Genomic DNA, 24,615 nt, shown 5'->3' on the forward strand with positions numbered 1-24,615 from the left:
AAATGAATGATCTAAACTAGTGACAAAAAACATTACGTCATAAGCTAAGCCTTGTGCGTTTCAACTTGGAACTTTGATTTGGATGATTCACCACACAAGAAAAGTATGAGTGATTCACCATGGGTAAATACAGGTAGATCACCACACAAGGAAAGTATGAATGATTCAACATGGGTAAATATAGGAAGATCACCACACAAGGAAAGTATGAATGATTCACCATGGGCAAATATAGGTAGATCACCACACAAGGAAAGTATGAATGATTCACCATGGGTAAATATAGGAAGATCACCACACAAGGAAAGTATGAATGATTCACCATGGGTAAATATAGGTAGATCACCACACAAGGAAAGTATGAATGATTCACCACGGGCAAATATAGGTAGATCACCACACAAGGAAAGTATGAATGATTCACCATGGGTAAATATAGGAAGATCACCACACAAGGAAAGTATGAATGATTCACCATGGGTAATATATGAAGATCACCACACAAGGAAAGTATGAATGATTCACCATGGGCAAATATAGGTAGATCACCACACAAGGAAAGTATGAATGATTCACCATGGGTAAATATAGGAAGATCACCACACAAGGAAAGTATGAATGATTCACCATGGGCAAATATAGGTAGATCACCACACAAGGAAAGTATGAATGATTCACCATGGGTAAATATAGGAAGATCACCACACAAGAAAAGTATGAGTGATTCACCATGGGCAAATATAGGTAGATCACCACACAAGGAAAGTATGAATGATTCACCATGGGTAAATATAGGAAGATCACCACACAAGGAAAGTATGAATGATTCTCCATGGGTTATATATGAAGATCACCACACAAGGAAAGTATGAATGATTCACCATGGGTAAATATAGGTAGAACACCACACAAGCAAAGTATGAATGATTTACCATACAAGGAAAATATAGGTAGATCACCACACAAGGAAAGTATGAATGATTCACGACACTCAGGATGTGCACATATCAATCTTGCAGACAATGATGCTCGTTAATAAAAGCGTTCATTATCTTGTTAGAAATACACTAAACCTTCAGATCCATCCCAGATATAGTTATAAATTAAAAGCTACAAACACTAAATTACTGTTGACCAACACTGCATCTCCACTGGTGATGGGCTGGAACTTGAATGGAGATCCGACACTCTCTGTCTGGAATAGTTGATCTCTAGAGGATGAAAGAAAGAGAACAAAAAGAAATTAAACGCTTACATCAATTTTTGTTTTTTCCTTTGATGACCGGTGAACTTCTATTTATGAAATTTCGCCTCAAGGTGGCTTTGAGAACTTGAAATCAGGAAAAGCCCAGAGAAATCACAAGCTTGTTATCAGTAAAATATCATCAGAGTTGATCATACCGTTGATTGTATTAGATCCGTGTAGTTTACTCTTCAAGGTGTAGTTTGGGTCTGTCTTCTAGTAGGGTGTCTCTCCAGAAGGCTTGAAGAAGACGGTTGGTGGACTCTTGAGAGGAGTAGGGGTGTCTCTGGAGAAGGCTTGAGCAAGACGGTTGGTTGACTCTTGAGGGTTTGCTTCTCCAAGGGGCTCACCTGCAAAGGATGACCCAGTGGTTTGAGTTCATCAGGGTCAGGGTGCCTCTTTTCATCATCTCAGGATTCTGTTTAGTCATACATGGATCCTGTTTGACAAAAAAGAAATAAATACATGCAGGGTTACAGTCTTTGCCACACAATCAAGAACACAATTGGCGGTCATAACCACGAACTGTTTTGGTTATTGGCCAGTGATCAACCAAAAGCAAGTTCAACCACAGTTTTTATGCTGTGAAAATGCACCCCATACAGTTGTAAACACTCTCAATCTCAGTTTGTGGGAAAGGTTTGATCATAGTTTGTATTGACAGTGATCAAAGTGTCATGGTCAAGCAGTTGAGAGCACTAGACTTATTAAGCTCAGGTGTTTTTGATCATCAGAGTGTGGGTTCGAGTCCCAGCTGTGGCACTTGATCATCAGTGAATGTTTTCCCTGGCTGTAATGAAGGTGGTATACCATTCAAACAGATAATAAATTGCAGCAAAAACATTTATGCATTGCTCAATTACATCAATACAAATAAAATTGATACATGCCCATTTTCCCCGAACACAAGCGCTGACCAAAATATACCTAAAAAGACAAATTTGCACTGCTTGGGAGCGGGTCGCCGGCAGTAGCGTTATGGAAAGTCTTAGGTTTGAATGGAAAGGGCGAATCAATGTTTATCGAACCTTCAGATCCTTGAGATTGCCAACGTTCATGCTTTTGGCTTGGACAGAGGATCAGTTGACCCTTGGGAGGAGTAGGGGTGTCTCTGGAGAAGGCTTGAGCAAGACGGTTGGTGAACTCTTGAGGGTTTGCTTCTCCAAGGGGTTCACCTGCAAAGGATGACCCAGTGGTTTGAGTCCATCAGGGTGCCTCTTAGCATCGTCTCAGGATTACGTTTTGTCATACATGGATCCTGTTTGGACAGAAATGAGATAAGAACAATAAATACATGCAGGGTATTTTTGCCATACCATAACACAGTTGTAAGAATTCTTAATCCCAATTTGTGGGCAAGATTTGATCATAACTTGTATTGACAAGAGTGATCAAAGTGGGGTGTTGTGGTCGAGCCATTAAGAGCACCACACTCATGGGATTTCTGATCATCAGAATCATCAGAGTGTGGGTTCCAGTCCTAGCTGTTGCTCAAGCTGACCTAGCGAAGCTGGACAGACTGTACACTTGTGTCCTTGACCAAGATACTATAGCATAATTGCTTTGTCAAAAATATGAGCGAGCGTGTCGCCGGCAATAGCGACATGGGACGCAAAGGGGAAACAATGTTTATCATACCTTTGGATCCTTGAGATTGCCAACGTTCATGCTTGGGGCTTGGATGGCGGGTCGGTTGACTCTTTGGCAGATGATGATTCAGATATTCTGCAGAGGGTGACACAGCTCCATGATTACAGAGGGGTGCCCTCTAAGGAACAGCTCAGGTTCCTGTTTCATTGCTGATGGATTTATCTGTTGAGCAGAAAAAGAATGAAAATTAAATACAAGTTTCCAGAATTTGTTTCATAGATCTGTCTTGAGAGTAAAATAAACACCTATTTGTGATGGCCCTTTGCAGTGCACCACGGCACACGCAGCTACTGTCAATTACAATGATTTCATATTTTTTAAAGGATTTAATTTATTCTAAACTTAAATTTATAGTTTCCCTTCACTTACAAGTATCTGCATCAAATAATGTGAGAATATGATAATACATGTAGGCAGACTTCATTAAGCCTACTACATTATCAAAAATTTTACAAATAAATTAGGACAAGTTTGTTTCATTACAAAACGGTACATTGCACAATTTACTATACATGAAGCAAGCATTTAACTTTAATTAGGTTTCAATTTCCAGGCAAGCAATGACCCATTACTCTGATGTTATTTAGCTGGTGAATTCATGTACTAACCAAGACTTTTTTTTACAGAGGAATGATTCAAAACAATGTATATATAATTTTTTTTTATATCAATCGCATGCCAAGAATACTTTAACATAAAGCCTTCAATTTAAATGTCAGAATGTTTTATTGGTCACAGAATTTGTTTGTCAAAGAAAGCCTTAAATGACACTTGTGTTGTGATAATACAACAAAGTGGAAAAATACAACCATAGATCTGTCACTTCTAGGGCATATCAGACCTCCATGTGAACCTCAAATTTGTACAAAGTTTTTGGAAAGTTTGTGTTAAAACTTGTCAGAAAAAATACAGTTTACCAACTTCTACAACAGGCTTACACAACAAGTATCTTTCAGTTAGTCATTAGAAGTAAGTGGTTTTTTTTTGCCCGGTCTTTCCCTTGCAGATCATGTTTTCCATCATTTCAGTGTTTTGGGGGTCAAAAACAATTTGACATTCAAGAGCATTTTCTTGAATTGTACATTTTGGTAGACCCACCACTTGTTATGTCTCCTCCCCTGGCACTAGCTTGAAAAATTGCAAAGTTCCAAAAACCTGTGGGCAGGTTAACATACACGTCATGTCCTAGAAGTGCTTTCTGCTGTTCTGGGTGAAAACCTTTTTTTTCTAGCTTAGTCCTGCAGCATGCAGAATTTAAACTTTCTAGCTTCACACATTGCGAGGGTGCACTTCGCGAGAGGAGGACACCATTTTTTCTCATTGATAAATACACACACTATGTCATAACGAGAGTCTACGATTGGACAATATCTGCCCTGATGAATATTCAACACCTGATTCCAACATAGGTAATTTGCGCTGGAATCTGTGCCAAGGAAAAAGAAACACACAAGCTGCCTTTTTTTAGGCCTCGTTGTGCGAGGTTGAAACCTTGAAAAACCATGCTTCGACCCCACGGTACTGTTATGTACCGTGCACTATAGTATCTATGCAGTTCGTGAATTCAAAACTAAAAAGCCTAAGGTAAATTTCAACACATTTTTTCGTGGCTATCCACCCAATCCCCCCCCCCCAAAAAAAAAATATATATACAAAAATAAATAAATATTATTATATGTTGTTTACTTTTGTTACATTTTACATCGGGAAAGTTTCTGTATGGCGCCACCACTTTTTCATTCGATATGAAATAATATAGTATCTAATTTACCTCAATGAGATATCCCTAATTTTTGTAAAGATTAGTGAAAAAGTGGTGGCGTCATACGGAAAGTTATCCAACAACTATACCCAGTTATTAAGTATATAGATTGAACACTTTTCATTGGGTTTAGAGAAAGGCTTAGGCCAAAACATCGGTCTCATCACACTCACACTACAGTCGTGATGCGACTGATGTTAGAGAATTAGAGAGCCATTTTTTTACGGCTCAACAAGGTGGGCTAAGTTTGAGTTTTATTCGTATCAATTGTAATTTTTAATTTTTATGTGAATTGCCAAAACCCAAATAATAATAATAAGTGTTTGTCATCCAATCCGAATCCAACCCAAACTAACAAAGATACAAACTGACTGAATGAAAATCACTTCACTAGAACTTACAAGAGGTTGACTTGTGAGCCGAGTTACGCTTTTTCCTCCTTTTCTACTTTTTTTTTACAATTTGCTATTTTCCCATACCACATGAAAGGTTCAGCTAAAATGTACAGTAAACACTCACGTTTATACTACTCAACAATAAGCGTGGAAAACAACCAAAACAAGTGTTCGTCGTGCATAAAGTTAAAGAATGTCGTGCTTCTGTTTGACAGCTTGTAAACAAGAAAAATGGCCACCGCTCTCGAGCAACCCAGAATGCAATGCGAATCAAGGGGTGAAAAAAAATGTGTCTTTTCACTTAGGAAGAAAAAAAACTAGGCTCAAGAAAAACACAATTTATATCAAAAAATAACGATTAAAATACAAACGAAAACTTACAAGAATGTTCTGTGATACTTGTAGTATGTGCTGACTTGACCATGTGGATTAAAAATTGTGATTGTTATAGTGTTTTCTCGTCGACCGGGCTTGACAATTTGCCACACACGTGTGTTTAAGATTAGCGCCATCTTTTGGAAACGACCGGCCGCACACACCTCAAGCGAGGCCACCACATGTACGAACAGTTAACTACGCCGAGATCATCAAGTTCCTAATTGGGTTTTTTTAAATGTTTTTTTCAAAGCTATTTTTCCACCCCAAAAAATACATTTCTGTCAAATAATTACTATGATTGCTGATTCCCACATTAAATGGCGGGAAAAAAAGTAAAATCAACAGTAAAATCTAGCAGGCGGAGGAACATTTCCCGAATGAATGTTGGGACATAGCACTTTTCATGGGGGGGGGGGGGGGCTGGGGATGTTACCCTCTATTTCCAATAATTATTTGCTCTAATTATGTAGAGCACTAAGTAAACCCTAGCCCTTGGGTGCTTTGTTCCCGTTCTATGTAGTTTGTTTTGTACGTATTGCCCGATTTTTTTTTTCAATACAGTTTATAGTTCAGGACAATTTTTTATCAAGTTGCAGCTTACAATGTTCAGGCTAAACCATAGAAATAGAACCCGGAGAACGCTGAGTGTCTCATTGTGAGTGCGGTTTCGTTATGAGACCATTTTTATGGATGCGCACACGCCATTTTCGTAACGCGTGTATGGCAAAATATTTTGCCATACAATTTTGCCCATATTATAGTTATATATAAGAACTAGAGGGCGTACGAGTGATGCTTCGTGCACAAATTAAACGCCACGGGAACGCAAGATGACAAGCGCGTCATTGTGCACGCGCGTTGAATATGAAATACACGTTTGAGTTTTATTTATTGAACGCTCACGCGATGCTGTTTGTTAAACTTACAAAATGGCCGCACAAACACACGCTGTGAGATGCCAATTTTGTCACCTTAGAAAATGGCCGCCTGCACGCATGCCTGAGTGCGTATATAGGCCAGTGCGCCCTCTAGTTCTTATATCTCTATGATTTTGCCATACAATGACATCATCATTGACCAATGAAAACACTAGAAATGGTCTATGTGCGCTGACATTTTGCCATACGCGCGTGTCACACGATGATAATTTTGCCATACGCGCGTATTGCGCGGTATTGATACGCCGCGTCCACACAGACGACATAGAGTGGTCGAGTTCAGCGTTCTCCGGGTTCTATTTCTATGGGCTAAACCATTATTGTTTCTGATCTACGACACTTGAGGGCGCTCTTCCATAAACAACATCATCTGATGACCGCACATGTGATTGGCAATAATGCGTGGAGTTCTTCGATTAGTTGGGCGAAAGTCTTCGCTAAGATGGTATGTTGATGTTGTTTATCATGATGTTATGGCAACCATTATGTATAAAGTCACACGTGTGCATGCACACATGGTTTCTGAGACTCCCAAAAATAGTTAAAACCAGTGTTGATTTCTGCATCTTTCGTCGGGCCATCCCACCCATCGCCTGTTTTGTGTGTCGTGTGTGTACGGGCACGACTGTGTTTGTGACACAGCATTGCACAGCAATACAGTCTGCTTCAAGGCAAAGTGGGGTAGATAGAACTCAAACCGAGACCCACAAAAAGTAAAATTCAGAAACACAGTAAACACAGGCCTGAGTGATACACTTCACTTAATCCAAACAAAGAACTACGAAGGCGATTGTCTGCATTTCCCGAGATACATGTATATCATTCAATTCAACCATAAAATTAAAATTCAACATGTTCAACTTCAAGAATCATTCATATTGCCCTTGAATTTTGAAATGCTGGCTCTCCAGCCAGGCCTGTAGAAATGTACGATTTCCTCGCCAGATAACTTTCCGTATGGCGCCACCACTTTTTCACTCATTTTTACAAAAAAGGGTATCTCATTGATTAAGGTAAATTAGAATTAGAATTTTTTAGATAATAAATTATTTCATATCCAATGAAAAAGTGGTGGCGCCATACAGAAACTTTTCCCTTTCCTTTCAAAATTGAAGCATACACAGGCTTGACCTGATCTATTTAATTAATCACAATAAATAATCGCCCGAGTATTCAAGAGCTATATCATAACCCAAGGCAACTTTTTCAGGTTACAGTTCATTGGTAAGGTTGAAAGCAAATGGTGAACAGGGTAAAGCTTTGCGAATATATTGTGAACATGTTTAAAATGTTTACCCTGTCACAAATCTTGCATTGAATGATTCCCTCATCTTTGTAGCTCTAGCTCCTTGATGACCCAAAAATACATACCTAATGAAGGGTGTGTTCCATTCAAACCCCATGTCCGATCATTTGAAACTTGATGTCTAGAGTTGTTTTGGATTGTCTCAAAACTCACTGATGATGTTGATGCTAACCAAAGCACATTACGATTAAGAAAGATGTATCCAACCAAGATGTAGACAGATCTTATAATTTGAGATTTAATAATCTCTTCTCTTCACAGGTTTAATTCCAGTCTCCATCTTCTCATCATCTTAATACTCCTCCAAGACTCTGCATCCTCCTCAATCCCTCAATCATCATGCCCTGCCTCATCAAGTGTCTTTGATCTCTTCATCTCCAGGTATGCCTCCGCCCGCTGCTCTACAGCTGCAGAGACCAAGAAGGGGAATCCCCTACTACGACACGACGAGGGACTTCCCCAGTTCCAGTCAATTGATGTAGATCAGGTCAAACCAGGGATCACCAAACTTGCAAAGGATTTCGAGGCAGGACTGGAGGTTTTAGAAACAAAGTTTGACGGTAAATCACTTTGCTTCATCAAAACCATCTTGACTAATTTGAGAGGAATATCAATTCCTACATTCAGCTCCCGGAGTTCTTTTTACATTAAATAATGTTTCTACTTGTAGCCCCATACCAAGATTGGCTTTAAGCCTTTTTGGGGGCGGACTTGCATAAAAAAAAATGGCAAAGCAAAAACGAATGCACATCAGCTTGGTTTGCGGTAACATCATGTGTGAATATAATTGCTGGGTAGACGATACTCTTTTGAGAACTCGTCTTGCTGTTATTCTACTAGTAACTACTGCGGAGTCGATTTTTCTGAATTCAGGAGACTTTTCAAAAGACCATAATCTACCCAGCAGGACGATACACACATTGTGTTAATGCAAACCAAATATAAGTTGATACCTCACCATGCAATGCCTCAAATCCCTTAAACATGTACTGTATACATGTAGATACTTTTGTTTTCCGTAGGACTTGGAGATGGCGTATCTTGGTCAGAAGTATCAGACCCACTAGAGAGACTTGAGGCTCCACTGGACTACGGTTGGGGGGTTGTCGTTCATCTTAACAGTGTTAAGAATAGCCAGAAGCTCAGGGATGCATTCCAGGAGGTTCAACCAGTGGTCATCAAGACAACCAGTAGGCTGTCGCAGAGCAAACCGATCTATACTGCCGTTAAGGTGTTTATGATTCAAATTTATTCAACTCAATAAATTTAAGATAATTGTCATTGTAGTGACACCATGTAGTTAGATGAGTGAATGATGGATCTGAGAAGAACTACCAATCTAATTTAACGATGGATATTTAATTCTGTCTTGGAACGGTTTTTTTTGGGTGGTCCCTTTTTTTCTTTTGTCATTCGTATCAGTTGACCCAACAATTACCCCCCCCCCCAGAAAATTCCATTGTATAGTAGCAAGCGCATGCACTCACCAGACCTTTGTTCTTTTGTTGTACAAACAAGGGTTGCTGCCACCATTGTTTTTCATTGTGTTCGGCATATGGGAGGCAAGACCGAGATTCCATCTTACCATGGCCGATGGCCAGTCAAAAAGAGAAAAAAAAAATCCAAGTGCATTTTTTAGAACTTTTGTTCTCTTAATTTGTAAAGTCTATGTTTCATTAAAACAATGAAACTTTCAACGACAGGATTATTTGGTAGTTCTGGTAGTACAGAGGAGAGGCACAATAATGATTTTTTTATACCATTGAGAAGTGGTTAAAAACAAATCAATAGACCCTTTAAAGGTGATTAATCAAACTCACAAATTTCAACATTTTAGAGACACTTTGCTGCCCTTACAAACTTTCTTACTGCTTGAGGACACCAACAAGAACTAAGAAAAGATTTTCCCTTAGAATAATTTTGACTTCTCTTTTCTTTGAAACATGTAGAAGCTCAAAATGTCTGGTGCTAGGCTGGATGGTGTACAAGAGAGATTAGTTGATTCTGCATTACGACAAGCTAAGCTTGGAGGTGTAGAACTGACTGGCACCACCAAGGAACGCTTCAATGAGATTAGATTGAGATTAGCATCTATTGCAACTCAGTTCAGGTTTGAGCATTTCAGATTTTCTTGTAAAATATTGTATACATTCGGTAACATATGTAAACAAATCTTACAAAGAAATACACGCTCATTGTACATACATTGCAGTAAAACCATGTAGTATAATAATATCTCTTCAGAAAAAAAGTTGTGCTACAAATATTCACTCATTACATACACAATAAAGTAAGGGTTAAGGTGACACTAGTGCATAAATAGCGTTTAAGTAGTGGTGAAAAGAACCGGTGGTTTGACAGCTCCACGTTTCGATCAGTTCTCTCATTGTCTTCATAGGAGAATGTCACACAATTGTAAACCAAATATCGGTAAAGGAATTCCTGAGCAGTTTGTATGCAATTTTTTTGGCAGAAATCAGTGGGGATAGGGAGCACTGAGCTTTCATTGATTATCACATTAAAACCAAAAACAGACTGACAGATTGAAGAAAGAAGACCAAAACATTGGAATCAGTCAACATGACAATATTAAAAGTGAACCTAACCCCTGTGACACAAAAGACTTAACCCAAATGGAAAGTCAAATCGAAGCATTCTTAAAGGCCGTACCACAGGAGGCAACCAGCTACAGGCAATCTCCGATATATAAGAAACTTCATTCACATTTCAGGTTTGTTATGATCTTTTTGTGATAGTGAGATAGCTAGAAGAATGCCTCCTTTGCATACATTACGTGAGGTTGCCTCCAAGTTGCCTGACAATTTTTTCCCAGGTGTTTTACCTAGCATATTCATTCCAGAATCCAATACAATATCATCCTTCTGACATTCAAGGCTCTCCATGGACTATCCCCTACCTACATACAGAACATGATTCAGCCTCGTAGTGTCAGGCCGGGTCTGAGGTCATCGGCCAGCATGCTCTATGTTCCTCTGAACCGTTTATCCAGCTATGGGGACAGGGCATTCAGTAACATTTCACCACGCCTCTGGAACTCTCTGCCTCAACATCTCAAGGACACACATGACATCTCTCGATTCCAACATTCTCTCAAAACCCATCTCTTCAGATTAGCCTTTGCAGATTTAGAGTGAAATTTTCTTCTTGTTCTTTGACCAGCGCCTTTGAATGTTCTACAGATTTAGTGCGCTTTATATATGCTGCATTATTACTATTATTATTATATTGTTTTGCAGCAATAATGTTTTGGATGCTACAAAGGCCTTCAGTCTTGAGTTGACAGACCAGAGGGATGTAGAGGGTCTACCAAAGTCAATCCTCCAGCTGATGGCCTCGAGTGCCAACCCTGACAAGTAAGTAAAGTTATTTTCTTTTAGTTAAAGACCATGTTTTGAGTTCAATTGTACCCACCGGACACCTAACCGCTGGAGGGACCAATCCTATGTGCACTAAACGGTTTTAATCTCATTGACTTTCCAGTCCCGATGTGGACAATGGACCATGGAAGTTGACCTTAGACCTTCCATGCTATGAGCCCTTCATGAAGCATAGCACCCAACGCGAGCTGAGAGAGACTCTGTATAAGACTTACCTCACTAGAGCCTCGCAAGGAGTCCAAGATAATGGCCCAATCATCCAGGAGATCAGGACTCTAAGGTACTCTAAGAAAAGGCAATCATAATAATTTATTGGAAATTTATTGTAAATAACCTTCAAGTTCAATTTTTGAGCATGTACACTGTGCATGACTGGAAATACACAGTGATCTTAAAGGCCATGACCTAAAGGTCAGAGCTGTGACCCGGACTTGTCCGGACTGCCCCTTCAAATGTTTTCACTTAAGTGCCCTTTTCAAAATGATAATGGCTTGCCCTCCCAAAGACAATACTCCAGACCTGACTGTGCTCTTGTACTATTTCTTGACACATTCGTGTAAGTTTCAATAAATTTTACCTGCTTTACTCCACCGTTGATGGAAAGATGTAAAGAGACTTTTGCAGTCTTCCAATTTCTCTCAAGCGTGTTCCTGTTTGCCAAGTGTTTTTAATAACTTCATAATCTGATTTCACCTGTCGTGTCTCTGCACCTTCCTTTTGTGATCCATATCTCATTTAAAGTTTTCAGAAGGGATAGAGCCAAAATACTCACAGGTTTCCCATTTTGTGTATGCTTGATCACACAAAAGAAAAAAATACTTCTGCAAATATTTTGTTAGTTCTACCAATCCTACCTAATAACTTTGAATTACTGATGCAAAAAAAAAAATAATAATAAATATATATATATATATTTATTTTTCCAGGCAAGAGAAGGCTGAGATTCTAGGTTATCCCAACTATGCTGCATTGTCACTCTCTTCTAAGATGGCTAAGAATGTGGACAACGTCTGGTCACTCATCCACGGACTGAGGGACAAGAGCAAAGAGGCAGCTCAAAGGTAAGTCTTGGGACTGGAATCAAGGTTTCCCTAGTCTGTAGGGGAAGCTGCTGAACAAAAGACTACGGTGTGTGTGTGTGACTTGACTTTTATGTGCTGTGAAACTTAGCTTATATTTCTGCTAGACAGCCATGTTGGTGAAGTAAGTTAGTTGACAAAAGAGGGCACTATTTATATTTATATGAGAATGTAACATCCCCTCTTCTTTAGAGATTATTACACAGTAAAATCTTCTGATGAAATACAAAAATTCAAAATTTGCAAAAACAAAAGAAATGTTCAAGAGTACGGTTGTTCCATAGACAATTCAATACAGTTCACAAAAACTGAATGGGGTCTAACGATTATCTCGTTACTGTAAGTAACTGTTATCTACTCACCATGAGTGAATAAGAACACTAGACTGAAGCTCTGGTGTTTGTGATCAGCAGAGTGTGGGTTCGAGTCCCTGTCGTGACACTATTGGTAATTTTTACTCAAAATAATTGTTAGCATAAACGAGCAATGGAGAGCTGTTGATAGTATGAAACATTGTGAGAAACGGCCCCCTCTGAAGTAATGTATTTTTTGAGACGGAGGTAATTTCTCACTAAAATAATAAAAAGACTTCGGGCCTGAAGCCTTTTATAAGGCATCTGAAAGCACAAAAGTTTGTGGAACAAGGGTGTTTTTTCTTTCATTATTTTCTTGCAACTTCGATGACAAATTGAGTCTAAATTTTCACAGATTTGTTATTGTCTACATACACCAAATATGGGATACACCAAGTGAGAATACTGGTCTTTGAAAATTATTAAACTTGTCCAGTGCCTTTAAGCAAGACATGTACCCATCATTGCATGTAAAAGAACCCAGTGCACTTATTTTAAAGAGAAAGGGGGTCTCTTACAATATATAAAAACTGTTAATAACTTTGGGACAAAAATATATCTTAATTTATTTTGGCAGGGATCTGAAGCAACTACAAGATTTTGCCTCTTCTCAGGGCTTCAATGGAAGTCTACAACTCTGGGATGTAGGCTTCTGGAGTGAACGACAAAGAGAACATCTCTTCAAGTAAGTATGTTAAACGCCCTTGTTGGTGCAAACACCTTATCTCCGAAAATAGCCTTGACCCATAATCAGGCATAATGTTTGGTCCTAGGAAAAAAGTAGGAAAATTGTTTTTAGTACAAGGGATAACCTACATGTACTTGTTTAATAGTGCAGGGTTTATAGAGTTTTCAGGCTATTTATAAAAGAATTTCTGATTTTTCCAAAGGGTTTACAATTGAAAGTCGCACAAAAATTGAGCATACACTAAATGTATTGAAGCTGCACAAATTCACCGTTTTCATGAATCTCCACCACTGTCATGACTGTTAAAAAAACCCACTTTTTTCTCTAATTTCTCTAGGTTCAATGATGAGGACCTAAGACCTTATTTTCCACTGCCTCGTGTCCTTGAAGGAATGTTCAATCTGACGTCTTTCCTATTCAATGTTCGAATCAAGGTGAGCATCATACAATTTAACTACCCATAAAATACACTTCACACTTTATCTGAAATTTAACTTTGTTTGCCTGGTTAAAAGAAAATAGCAATTTTTTCCTTCAGATATTTAAAAACAAACCACAAGGGATGAGTTAAATTTTAAATGATTTAGGGTTGAACAAAGACAAATTTACTAGAGCAGGATTTGAATCAATGTACTCCAATAACGTGATGGTGCTCAACCCACTGAGCAACATGTATCTACAATCCCGGCCATATCTCATTGGGCCCCCCTGCCCCCTTTCAATGTTGGTTCCAATTGCCGATTGTGTCCTGAGTTACAGTCAACATTGAGTGGGGGGCGGGGGACAAATGTTTTGAATGTGAATGGGAATGGCACAGGGAATTGTTGTATACAACGTTAGGAAAGGGTGGCCCATTTTGGCCGTGATTTTAGCCCTATATTGGCGGTCTCCCTACTTTGTCAATATATTTTTTGGATCAGAAGCCAGACAACCACTAACTGACGTGTAGCCAAGAATCACACCTAAATTGACAGGGTCACAGTACAACCTTGCAAGCGTCATCCAAGACTCTTTGATCTACTTCTCTAGGACTGAGGATACTGTTCCCAAAAGCCCCTTCAAATATTTAACTCCAGAACATGCAGAAGTTACCAAAAGCTGGAAATCTCATGATTTCAAAATACTTCTTAGCTTTCTTAGTTTCAGACTTTCTGTCGGCAATAAATCCAACCCCTAAACCTTTGCACAAACCAAGGGTACCTTGTCTCTCTGTGGTGCCAAGTTTTTGTAAAACAACACTCTGGATAAAATGTTCTTGCCTCAGTCAACAACAAAGACCTAAAACCAAATGCTTTTAACATGTTCTCTACATGTATTATCAATTCATCAATCAATCATCATATATCTGGGACAATTCTTTTCGATTTTATTTGGTCGTTTTTATAAAAGTCATTCAATGTTCCTCTCTTTCCTTTTCAGCCTGCTGACAATACTGTGGAGACATGGCATGAGGATGTCCGATTTTTCAACATACTAAATGAGAATGGTAATAAGATAAATATAAATTCTATGCTAATCATAGCTACTCCAATTCCTGCCATTTAGCTATATAAGTCCTTAAAGGTGCTTACTGGTTTTCTGTTTACATAATTAAGCAGTGTAAAATCATAGACAATCTTTTTTTAGGTGTTTTTTATATAAAACAATCATCAAAATGTTACGAAACTAACAAGAAATGAAAAAAAAAAAATGTACATGTAGTCAAAGTTTACCATACATGTGTATATGATTTACCAGCCACCACAAGTGTCAAATATACGAGATATTGTTGTGCAAAAAGTACAGTGGTGCCCTATTTACGTAGTGCTATGAAACTATGAAAAGGCATGAGGATCCAGTCTGCATATCCATCCAGCACAAAGGCATATATAACAACTAATATAATACACACATAAGTCTAATCAAAGTTACTTTAAGATTCAAAGTTTTTCCCAACAAGGTCACCAAGAAACAACAACCAAACTTGCTAAACAAGGCAAGGACAAGAAAAGGAAAATAAATCCAAAGGCAATCAGCGCATTACTAGTCATATTTTCCTTCCATCCAGACAAGCACAGGTCGGTCCAATCCACATTCCTCTGACATCCAAAGAATGTTCCCAAAACAAACCCCTAATCTGGTAACTAGTAAAAGTCCCCCAAAAAGTATGATAAGTCCAAAGACAATAAGTGCATTACTAGCCAACTGTTTTCTCCTATCCAGACGAGCACATGGCTTCATTCTTTTTGGATCCTTACACAAGACCAGCAGAGAAGAGAGGTGGAGCTTGGATGAGTACATGTTTAGGTGAAATCTTAGGTCAAAGACAACCTCATTCCCATTGGTGTACAATCTCGCCTGCCGTTTTTGTAAATTTCTAGAATGCCTAGCTTGACTTTTACCCCTGGAAGGGAGACTGTGAAATATCCAAAATTATTGGATAATTATTGGATAATTATTGGATAATTATTCATGTGGTTTATCCATTGTGTTAGAAACTACACAGATGCAAAGAGATGCAATAAGAAAGTGCACTTTTTGAAAATAGAAGGGGCTCTCCCAGGTGTTCCTGGCTTGATCAGCAGCATAATTGCACCACAGCATCTTGTAAATGGTTACATGATGCTTTAAAGGAACAGATCTCTTTTAAAATGTTGCTCTCAATACCTTGCAGAAAAAATACTATCCGCTTTGATACGCCCCTTTAGGACTGTGATGAAAAAGGCTATAAAAGAACCTAGTATTACTATTAAGATTTGGGGCATAATGAAGTTCACTATATCGGGGTACTTGTAGGGTTAAAGGCAGTAGACACTATTGGTAATTGTCAAAGACTAGCCTTCACAGTTGGTGTATCTCAACATATGCATAAAATAACAAACCTGTGAAAATTGAGCTCAATCGGTCATCCAACTTGCGAGATAATAATGAAAGAAAAAAACACCCATATCACACGAAGTTTTGTGCGTTTAGATGGTTGATTTCGAGACCTCAAGTTCTAAATCTGAGGTCTTGAAATCAAATTCGTGGAAAATTACTTCTTTCTCCAAAACTATGGCACTTCAGAGGGAGCCGTTTCTCACAATGTTTTATACCATCAACCTCTCCCCATTACTCCTCACCAGGAAAGGTTTTATGCTAAAAAATATTTTGAGTAATTACCAATAGTGTCCACGGCCTTTAATAGACAGTTTTGTTTAGTTCTGTAAATAGTTTGTTTACTAACTTCTGCTTTTGTCTGGGGTTTTTTCTTTTATAGGAAAAAGTGAGCTTCTGAATCATAAACCAGTTGCTTATCTCATCTGTAACCAAACCCCGCCCATAAAGGACAAACCATCACTGATGACATTCCGCGAGGTCGAAACATTATTCCACGAGGTACAATTTGTTATTTTATTTTTACACATCCAACAGCACAAGTAGCGACAATAACAGGATGGATAGGAAACTCGAAGAAATGTTCAGATGTGGGAGGAAAACCCTGATGGGGGTCTGACTGTTGGTTAACTGGAAATAGGGCCAAACTGTATCATCACTCATTTCAAGCTGCTTGTGGGCTACTATATTAAAATAGTAATAACAATTGTGGCTTCTTATATGGAGCACATGTCCGTCACTCAATGACGCTCCTGGTGCTGTAACATACAGTATTTCCTGCAAGTTGTGGGACTAAGTTTGAATTATGAGACCTGATCATGATAGCACCATGTAATGTTTTACAAGGTGCTGTGGCGCATTATGCCGCCGATCAGACCAGGAACACCGGGCGAACCCCTTCTCTTTTCGATAAGTGCACTGGGTTCTTTTACATGTGATACAAAACATATGGGACCAAACCTATGCCCTCCAAACCTTGTTTAGACCAAATTTACACCTTCAAAAACACTACTCTCGTTTGAATAGTTCGGTCATGGACTGCAGCACATGCTTACTACAGTCCCTTACGCCGGAGCGGCGGGAATTAACAATGTGGAGTGGGATGCAGTGGAGTTGCCGTCTCAGTTTATGGAGAATTGGATGTATGATGCGGGTACTGTCAAGACGGTCAGTGGGCATTATGAGACCGGGCAGCCACTACCAGGAACTCTGTTTAACCAGCTAGTTAAAGGTAATTGTTTACTTCAAACAGCTGTTTAGCCATCTGGAATAAAGACACTCTTGCTTTTGACATGTTTTACTTGGGGAATAATAGAGCGGCAACACTATAGTAACGCATTACTTCAGCCAGAACACACCAATCTTCCTTCACTGACTTGACATCCAATATCATCACCGTTTTGTTTTATCTTTTTACTGTACAGCTCGTAAGTACATGGCAGGATCCGCCATGTTGAGGCAGCTATACTTCTCTGCAATGGATATCGATCTACACACAAGGTTAGATACAGACAAATAGATCTTTGCTTGAATATTTAACAGTCAAGAGCTGTCCTGAGACCTGCAACACCGCTACATAATGACAGACTTAAAATTTGATATTTGTTTTGTTTATCTTTGATTTTTATCCAGTTCTGACCATTGGTTGGATGTGATGAAAAGGGCGGCCGATGAGTACACAATCATGAAACCACTGCAGGTAAAAGTCAATACAATACAATACAATACAATACAAAATGCATTTGCATACCGCTATTTCATTAAGATTACAGTGGTTTAAGAAGACTCGAGAAAAATTAAGGAAAACAAATAAGCACGACACAAGTGGTTTCATTAAGTGAAAAGGTGAGATTAAACCAGTCACTCAAGAAAAGTCACATGCTGAGGCAGGAAGTCTTTATGTGGCGGAGTTAAAATATTATGCCAATCTGAGAAACACCAACACACACAAAAACAGGGAGGAAATCAGAGCATCATCACGGCAGCAGCTAAGTCAGCGCCATATTGAAATACAAAAACCTCCACCATATTTCAGAACTTCTTTGCTGAAGGTTCACTGCTTATGAAGTTTAGCAAACACTCACTGAGAGACAGTTGGCACCCAGTGGGCACCCAGTGGGCACCCAGTGGGAGCCCAGTGGGATTCGAACCAGGGTCAAACAGGTGAAAAGTGAAGACATGGCAGTAAAAGAATTACTTCCATTGCAGTAAAAGAAATAGCAAGACGAGTTCTCAAAGAGCGAATCTACACAGGAAAAAAGTAGGAAAATTGTTTTTAGTACAAGGGATAACCTACATGTACTTGTTTAATAGTGCAGGGTTTATAGAGTTTTCAGGCTATTTAATAAAAGAATTTCCAATTTTTCCAAAGGGTTTACAATTGAAAGTCGCACAAAAATTGAGCAAAGTAGATAACGTTGCTACCACAAACTGAATTTAAATGAATTATACATCCTTGTGTAATGTACCTTTTTACTTCTTTTGTACAGGAGGACAGGTTCCCTTGTTCATTCCAGCATATCTTTGCATCAGCCTATGCAGCTGGATACTACTCGTACAAATGGGCAGAGGTAAGGCACCAGACTAAACTCCTAATTCTGCAGATTTCCTGGACACTATCATTGTTGCTTCCAATACCAGCATTGTTTCAGGCCGATTAATTTGGCCCAATTTTTAAACTATTGTATGTAGTGGCAGGGTACCAGCCTAATTTATAATGCACTGTGTTGGTTACATGTACATCCCATCACATTACCTTACAAATTACCTTTGTGGTACAAGGTAATAATAATACGCAATTCTTGTATAGTCCTTCTACACTCAACAGGCGTCTCAAATCACCCATTACTTTTACTACAGGTATGCAAAGCTCAGTTTGAGAAAGTGAAACACAGAAAGTGTTGCAGGTCTAACAGCCCTACATCAACGCCCGATGGGCATATCTCAAAGCACTCATTGTTTGGACGATACATGCAGAGCTATGTTTAATGGGACCTATCTACAAAAAAAATTACATGTATGTAGCACCTTGTAAGTGTTGCAAGGTCAAGCTACGTAATCGGCAGCCAACTATGCCGGACACAATGAGGCAAACCCCCTTCTCTTTTACGATAAGTGTACCAAGTTCATTTACCTGCATTACACAACAAACTGGACCTGTGGCTTTAGACCTCAATCTGAAAGACAAAGCAAATGTTTGAATGTCTTGCTCAAGGACACAACTGTCATGTATATTTACAGTAAAATAAGTGAATCAAGAACATTTTCCTTTTCTAGCATTCCGATGAGAGTTTCTTTAAAAAGATGTCTACTGAAACATTATGAACTTAAGTCTCATTATTATTATAAACCCAGCTTGTTTTTAACTGTTGGTATGTAACCCCATTGCTCTCAGGTGATGGCCGCTGACACTTTTAGTGCATTTGAAGAAGTTGGTTTAGACGACAGGGAAAGTGTTGCGCAAGTTGGCAAAAGGTAATTCATAGCTAACCATAGTCTTTTTATGATAGATTAACTGCCATGTCTTTTTGTAAAATGCTCAAGTAAAAATATGCCTTTTTTGGCAACTTTTTATTTGGCACCTTGCAAATACAAACAAAATATGACTGATCAGTTTTGCTAGCAAGTGTTATTATGAGCTATTATGTAATACATGAACATTGTAGGTCCTGAAACTATGTGAAAATGTTAACAGCATCGAGTAAACTAATACTTGTAAAAAAATCCAAACAAACGATTGCAAAATATGATGACTTTTCACAGAATTGTCACTTTGTAAAACGATAGGCCCTATCAAAACAAACATGGACCACAGTGAGGCTGCCTGGAAAAATAGTCTGGGCCCCCTGTTTTTGTATGAAAATCAGTTTATAATCATTACAATGTATACAGGGAACTAATCTATAAAGATAATCGATACATGTACCATCAGCTCAAGTTGATCTATTTTTCTCATTTTTGTGGATGATCCAACAAAGTCCAGTTATGAAAGGGAATTACATGGGGATAACAGGTGTGAGTTGTCAGATGAAAAGGATGTTTTATTCTAGCCTCTAGCTTTTCTGTAATGTTATACGCTTCCTTTAATTTTTTTTTACAGATTTCGAGATACAGTATTGGCCCTCGGTGGTGGCACCCACCCACAGCAGGTCTTCAAAAAATTCAGAGGTCGCGACCCCTCACATGAACCTCTGCTCAGGATGTATGGACTCATATGAAAAGATACAAAGATGCACATACATGTAGTTGGGATACACCAAGTGAGGGTACTGCTCTTTGACAATTACCAAAAGTATAACCCTGCCTTTAAGGGAACTGTGTACTGCGTTAAGTTTTCAGTTAAATGCAAAGTAATGCGCAAACATCCATGTGCAGTAATGCTTACAGAATTATCCCTATGCCCCACGGCCAAAAGTGCTGTGATTGGGGAAAAACGCAAGTGAATTGAACTATGTCCCAAATTGATGTTGCAGAGACAAAAACCTAGGCTATGAGCTATTTATTTAATTTCACAACAGTCTCTAATGAAGTCATGTTTCAGGACAGTACAGACTGCGAATAAAGTTGTAACAGTACACCACTAATTCATGAATCTGTAAAAATGTTTCTTTATTCTTTACTGTTTATTCAATAAATTGAAATGGAAGGTTTTGTTTACAGCAGTTCCATTGAATGATCATTTATAGGCCTAATCGTTATGTTATACAAATATTGGATACATTGGAGTGCAATGTCGCAGCTCCTTGTGAATTGGGAAGGCAAAATTTCACCCAATGATTATTTATTCAAAATTGCAATCAATGCTTGTTTATATAAAACACATATAGATCCTTGTCATTCATATTTTGTTCACAATAAAACAAAAACGGAAACTCATCCTTCCAAAAAATTGATTCAATGATTATATCATTAAAAATTGCAATCAATGCTTGTTTTATATAAAACATATAGATCCTTGTCATTCATATTTTGTTCATAATAAAGCAAAACAAAAACGGAAACTCATCGATTCGAAAAATTCAAAAAGAAAAAAAAATCCATGGATGACTCGGTATAGAGCTCAACCTTGTCCATTGGCAACGACCTTGTTTCAATGGTATGAACGGGCAGGAATGATTATTTTGGAAAGGAACCTATATTTCTCAATATAGGACTCCTAAAATTAAATTTTGGAGTGTCATGCACTCGTGGCAGTAAATACACAGCAAAATAAAGCATGACATTTGATGCCTGTCCGACCAATTAAATGACAAGGATCTACGATTTTATAATTACATTTAAGTTTTTATTTTTATATGATACATTTGTTTGTCTTCCCCACAAAGTAATCTAGATGCTCCACAGCCAAACATTTTGAAATTGGAGAAATTCTCGGTTGCATTTTTTATAACTTTTTTTTCTTCTTCAGAGACTGTGTACTACTTTTTGATTTGTATTTTTCAGACAAACATTAGGCTGACTTCTTCAGTCACACAGAACTGTCAAGGTTTTTATTCTTGCATTTAGTTGAATGAGTAATTTATTCCTAAACACATACATGTTTGTACAATACTTAATGAAAAACAAATTAAAGTGCCCAAGGGGCTGAGTACAAACAAACAAAACGAAAACTGAGATAGCTCACTTTGTCAAAATGCAATTGAGATGAAATGTGACATACACACATGTACCTGTACATGTACAAGTCAATTAGTGAAAACGCAATACCTTGTGACTTTGGCACCGTGCCAGAGCGTTGTACATCATTTTGAAGCGTGACAAGTCTAGTTATACATTGGCTGTGCTAATAAGTTTAATGACAAATTTATGTGTCAGGTCGTGTAACTTGCGGAAAATGTTAACAGTAAATTATTAATTGGTGAGAAATTACAACCATTTATCCTTTTTGACATAAAGGTCACTTTGTGGGAACAGAGACAATTTTTTAAGAGTGATGTTTCTCTCAAGTTACTTTTTCAACACTATCAGGAGTGGTAACAGTTGAGTGTTAAGTTGAAAATAAACCAAACTAAATATTAAACCCTTCTACTGTCTGACTATTCAATAACATTATGAGCACCCAATATGGTTTTAATTAAAGGAATGAAAGAGTACAGATGGCAAGGTCTTAACTTAAAGGCCGTTTACAGTCATGGCCGGAACTTGGTAATTGATGTACTATTTGCCTGAAAAAAAAGACTAGGTCCCTTATCGCACAGCCATGTAGGTATTGTTTAAAACTTGCAGGTTTGTGGCCGGGACTCGTCTTGTGAAAAGTTTTAAGCAGACGTTCGTTTAAAACCAACAGGGTCGTGGCCGTGTAATTAAGGCTAATGTAGGTCATACGGCATTGTAGGTTTTTGACAGCCATTTAAAACTGGCAGGGTCGTGGCCGGGACTGGACGTGTGATTAAAAGTCTAGACCCTTTATCGCACTGCCATGTAAATTTAAACAGCCGATTATAAGTCACTCAATTACTTTTTCCTTCATTTGAATAATGAAAACAAAATCTGTAAAACATTTCCTTGTAAATTGTCAATCACTGTCAGCTCTTTAGACTCCATTTCTGGAAGGGTCAATACCCAAGTACTTAAAGTTTCTACATTTGAATACTGATATGTACAGCGCTACGTACCAAATGAGCTTCAGCAAATCACTGTTGTCAAGGAACACACAAAGCTCAAAGTTGTTAACGAAAATAGACTTTGAATCGGCTCTGGCATAATTCGTTCCAAAAATTAAAGCAGTTTAAATTGGCCTGGGACACAGGGTAGGAATTAATATCTTGACAAAACCAATAGCAAAAAACATAAATTTCAGTGAAGCGATAAACTTATTTTTTTTAATTTAAAGGGAGAAAGAAACACCACACAAAGTAAATATTTTCTCATAATTGGAGTCCTTAAGATATTTGAGAAAAAATTACAACTCGCTAGGAGCAAGTTCGATCAACGACCATAGTTAACCATAGTTCGACTAACTCTGATCGAACCCGCGTTTGTCAACGATAGTTGGACCAGTCTAGTCGACTATTCGCGACCATCCACTCGAGGCTGGTCGAGGTTGGTCGCATCGTTGGTTACCAATAGCCATTTGTCATATCACAGTGTGCTGCAGGCAGAGAGGACCAGTTATTCTTAAAATAGCTGAAAAGAAGTGAGTATGGACTTTTTATGTGTTCATGGTTCACGGTCATCTTTTTCACATAAGGTCGCTAGAAAACGACTAGAGTCGTTCGCACTTTTATTTCAGCGCGTATGCGCTTCGTACGTCACGAACTAACCACTAGTCGACGATTGTACCCTGATCGAACTTGCTCACGTTAGAATGGTGTAAAATTACAATTTACTTGATACTGTTTCAGAGCAAAATTTGAAAAATTACATTTGTACATCATTGAACATAACAACAAATGGATCTGTACATTCCAAATAGGAATTTCTGCTCCAGTCAAAAAATAAATTTTAATGCAGTTATGATTGAATTTCATCAAAATTTAGGGATGAACTATGGTCTGTACAAAAAAGTACAGACCACTTATTTGAAATAATTATGATGTCAACGAACGTTCTTTGATTGTGACTAAATTGCACTTGAAGGGACATTTTTATAATTTTAATATGAGGTTAGACACTTGCAATTTGTCAAAAATTCCTCTTTGAAATGTACTGACCAATTTTGTTATTGATGTTTGATGATGTCATGATTCAAAATTTCCCCAAAAAAGTTTTAAATAAATGTCATTTTACACCATTTTATTGTGAGGTTAGATACTTGTTTTTTTCCTCTAATTTAATAAGGACTCTATCAATTGGAAAATGGGTGGAACACAAAACTAAATTTAACCTTGGAGATTGTCTTTAAATATTACACCATACACCATTTGCAGATTGGAGTCTTTAAAGGGCAAGTTTGGAGGTAGCCTCCATGCTTCCTTCAAATGGTTGGATAGCTGGCTTCACTTCCTCATTCAGAAAACGTGTCACCTATCACAAAGAGACACCAAACAAATACAATATTAACAAAATACATCGAATAATAATTTTGGTTTTACCCATGATATACACTGATGTGTGTGTTATTAGCACTGTATACTCAGTACTTCCCCCGAGTTCTGTGAATAAATTCACAGACATATTATTCGGTTTGGATTCGAACCCACAATCTTGCCCCGTAGATTGCCCAGTACGTAGCTAGATGCAGTTAGAATCCTATGTTTCAGCAGAGGGTACTGCAAACTTTTTTATATCTATTAAAATTTATCAAAACAACCACTATGATAACAAAATATATAATCTTGTGTTTACCCATACACAGATGTGTGTTAGCACTGTATACTCAGTAGTTTACGTGTCCTCTGAAAAAGTATCACAGGCATGTTAGTTACTCGGGTGGGATTCGAACCCAGGACCTTTGCAATTCTAGAGCAGTGCATACCAACTAGACCAACGAGATTGCCCGGTAGCTAAGATGCAGTTCAAATCCTATGTTTTAGCAGCGGGTACTGCAAACTTCACATCTATTTAAATGTATCTATTTAATAGCACGTAAGGTTAAGTCCCAATGAGGACCTAAGTGCAGGATATTATT

The 24,615-nt window shown here is 38.2% G+C and overlaps 2 protein-coding genes and 1 long non-coding RNA gene across 4 annotated transcripts in view; 1 reads left to right on the forward strand and 2 right to left on the reverse strand.

Annotated features, from left to right (window-relative positions):
• Positions 1-851: 851 nt before the first annotated feature.
• LOC117293134 lies at positions 852-5,589 on the reverse strand. The gene is made up of 5 exons (XR_004519360.1): positions 5,432-5,589; positions 2,882-3,055; positions 2,272-2,501; positions 1,402-1,682; positions 852-1,211 (listed from the first exon to the last, which is right to left on the reverse strand). It is a non-coding gene; the product is annotated as an uncharacterized LOC117293134 (long non-coding RNA).
• A 1,032-nt stretch (positions 5,590-6,621) lies between these two features.
• Positions 6,622-22,065, forward strand: LOC117292321 (probable cytosolic oligopeptidase A). 2 transcript variants are annotated; one of them, XM_033774341.1, is made up of 18 exons: positions 6,622-6,811; positions 7,934-8,232; positions 8,695-8,903; positions 9,622-9,782; positions 10,930-11,046; positions 11,174-11,350; positions 11,997-12,131; positions 13,080-13,187; positions 13,528-13,624; positions 14,610-14,676; positions 15,393-15,476; positions 16,429-16,547; positions 17,073-17,277; positions 17,471-17,546; positions 17,679-17,745; positions 18,536-18,616; positions 19,441-19,520; positions 20,146-22,065. In XM_033774341.1, the coding sequence occupies exons 1-18, from the start codon at positions 6,765-6,767 to the stop codon at positions 20,261-20,263; spliced, it is 2,247 nt and encodes a 748-aa protein (XP_033630232.1). In that variant the 5' UTR covers positions 6,622-6,764; the 3' UTR covers positions 20,264-22,065. The 2 variants fall into 2 exon arrangements, with proteins under 2 accessions (XP_033630232.1, XP_033630233.1); XM_033774342.1 differs by having other exon boundaries at positions 8,054-8,232.
• LOC117292322 (adenylosuccinate lyase-like) overlaps positions 20,646-24,615 on the reverse strand; it is a 32,594-nt gene continuing 28,624 nt past the window's right edge. Inside the window, exon 10 of the mRNA XM_033774344.1 lies at positions 20,646-24,011. Coding sequence (XP_033630235.1) covers positions 23,925-24,011 — 87 coding nt within the window. The 3' untranslated portion in view covers positions 20,646-23,924. The remainder of the gene's footprint in view (positions 24,012-24,615) is intronic.

The sequence above is a fragment of the Asterias rubens genome, chromosome 7 (assembly GCF_902459465.1).
Source record: "Asterias rubens chromosome 7, eAstRub1.3, whole genome shotgun sequence".
Taxonomy (NCBI): Eukaryota; Metazoa; Echinodermata; class Asteroidea; order Forcipulatida; family Asteriidae; genus Asterias; species Asterias rubens.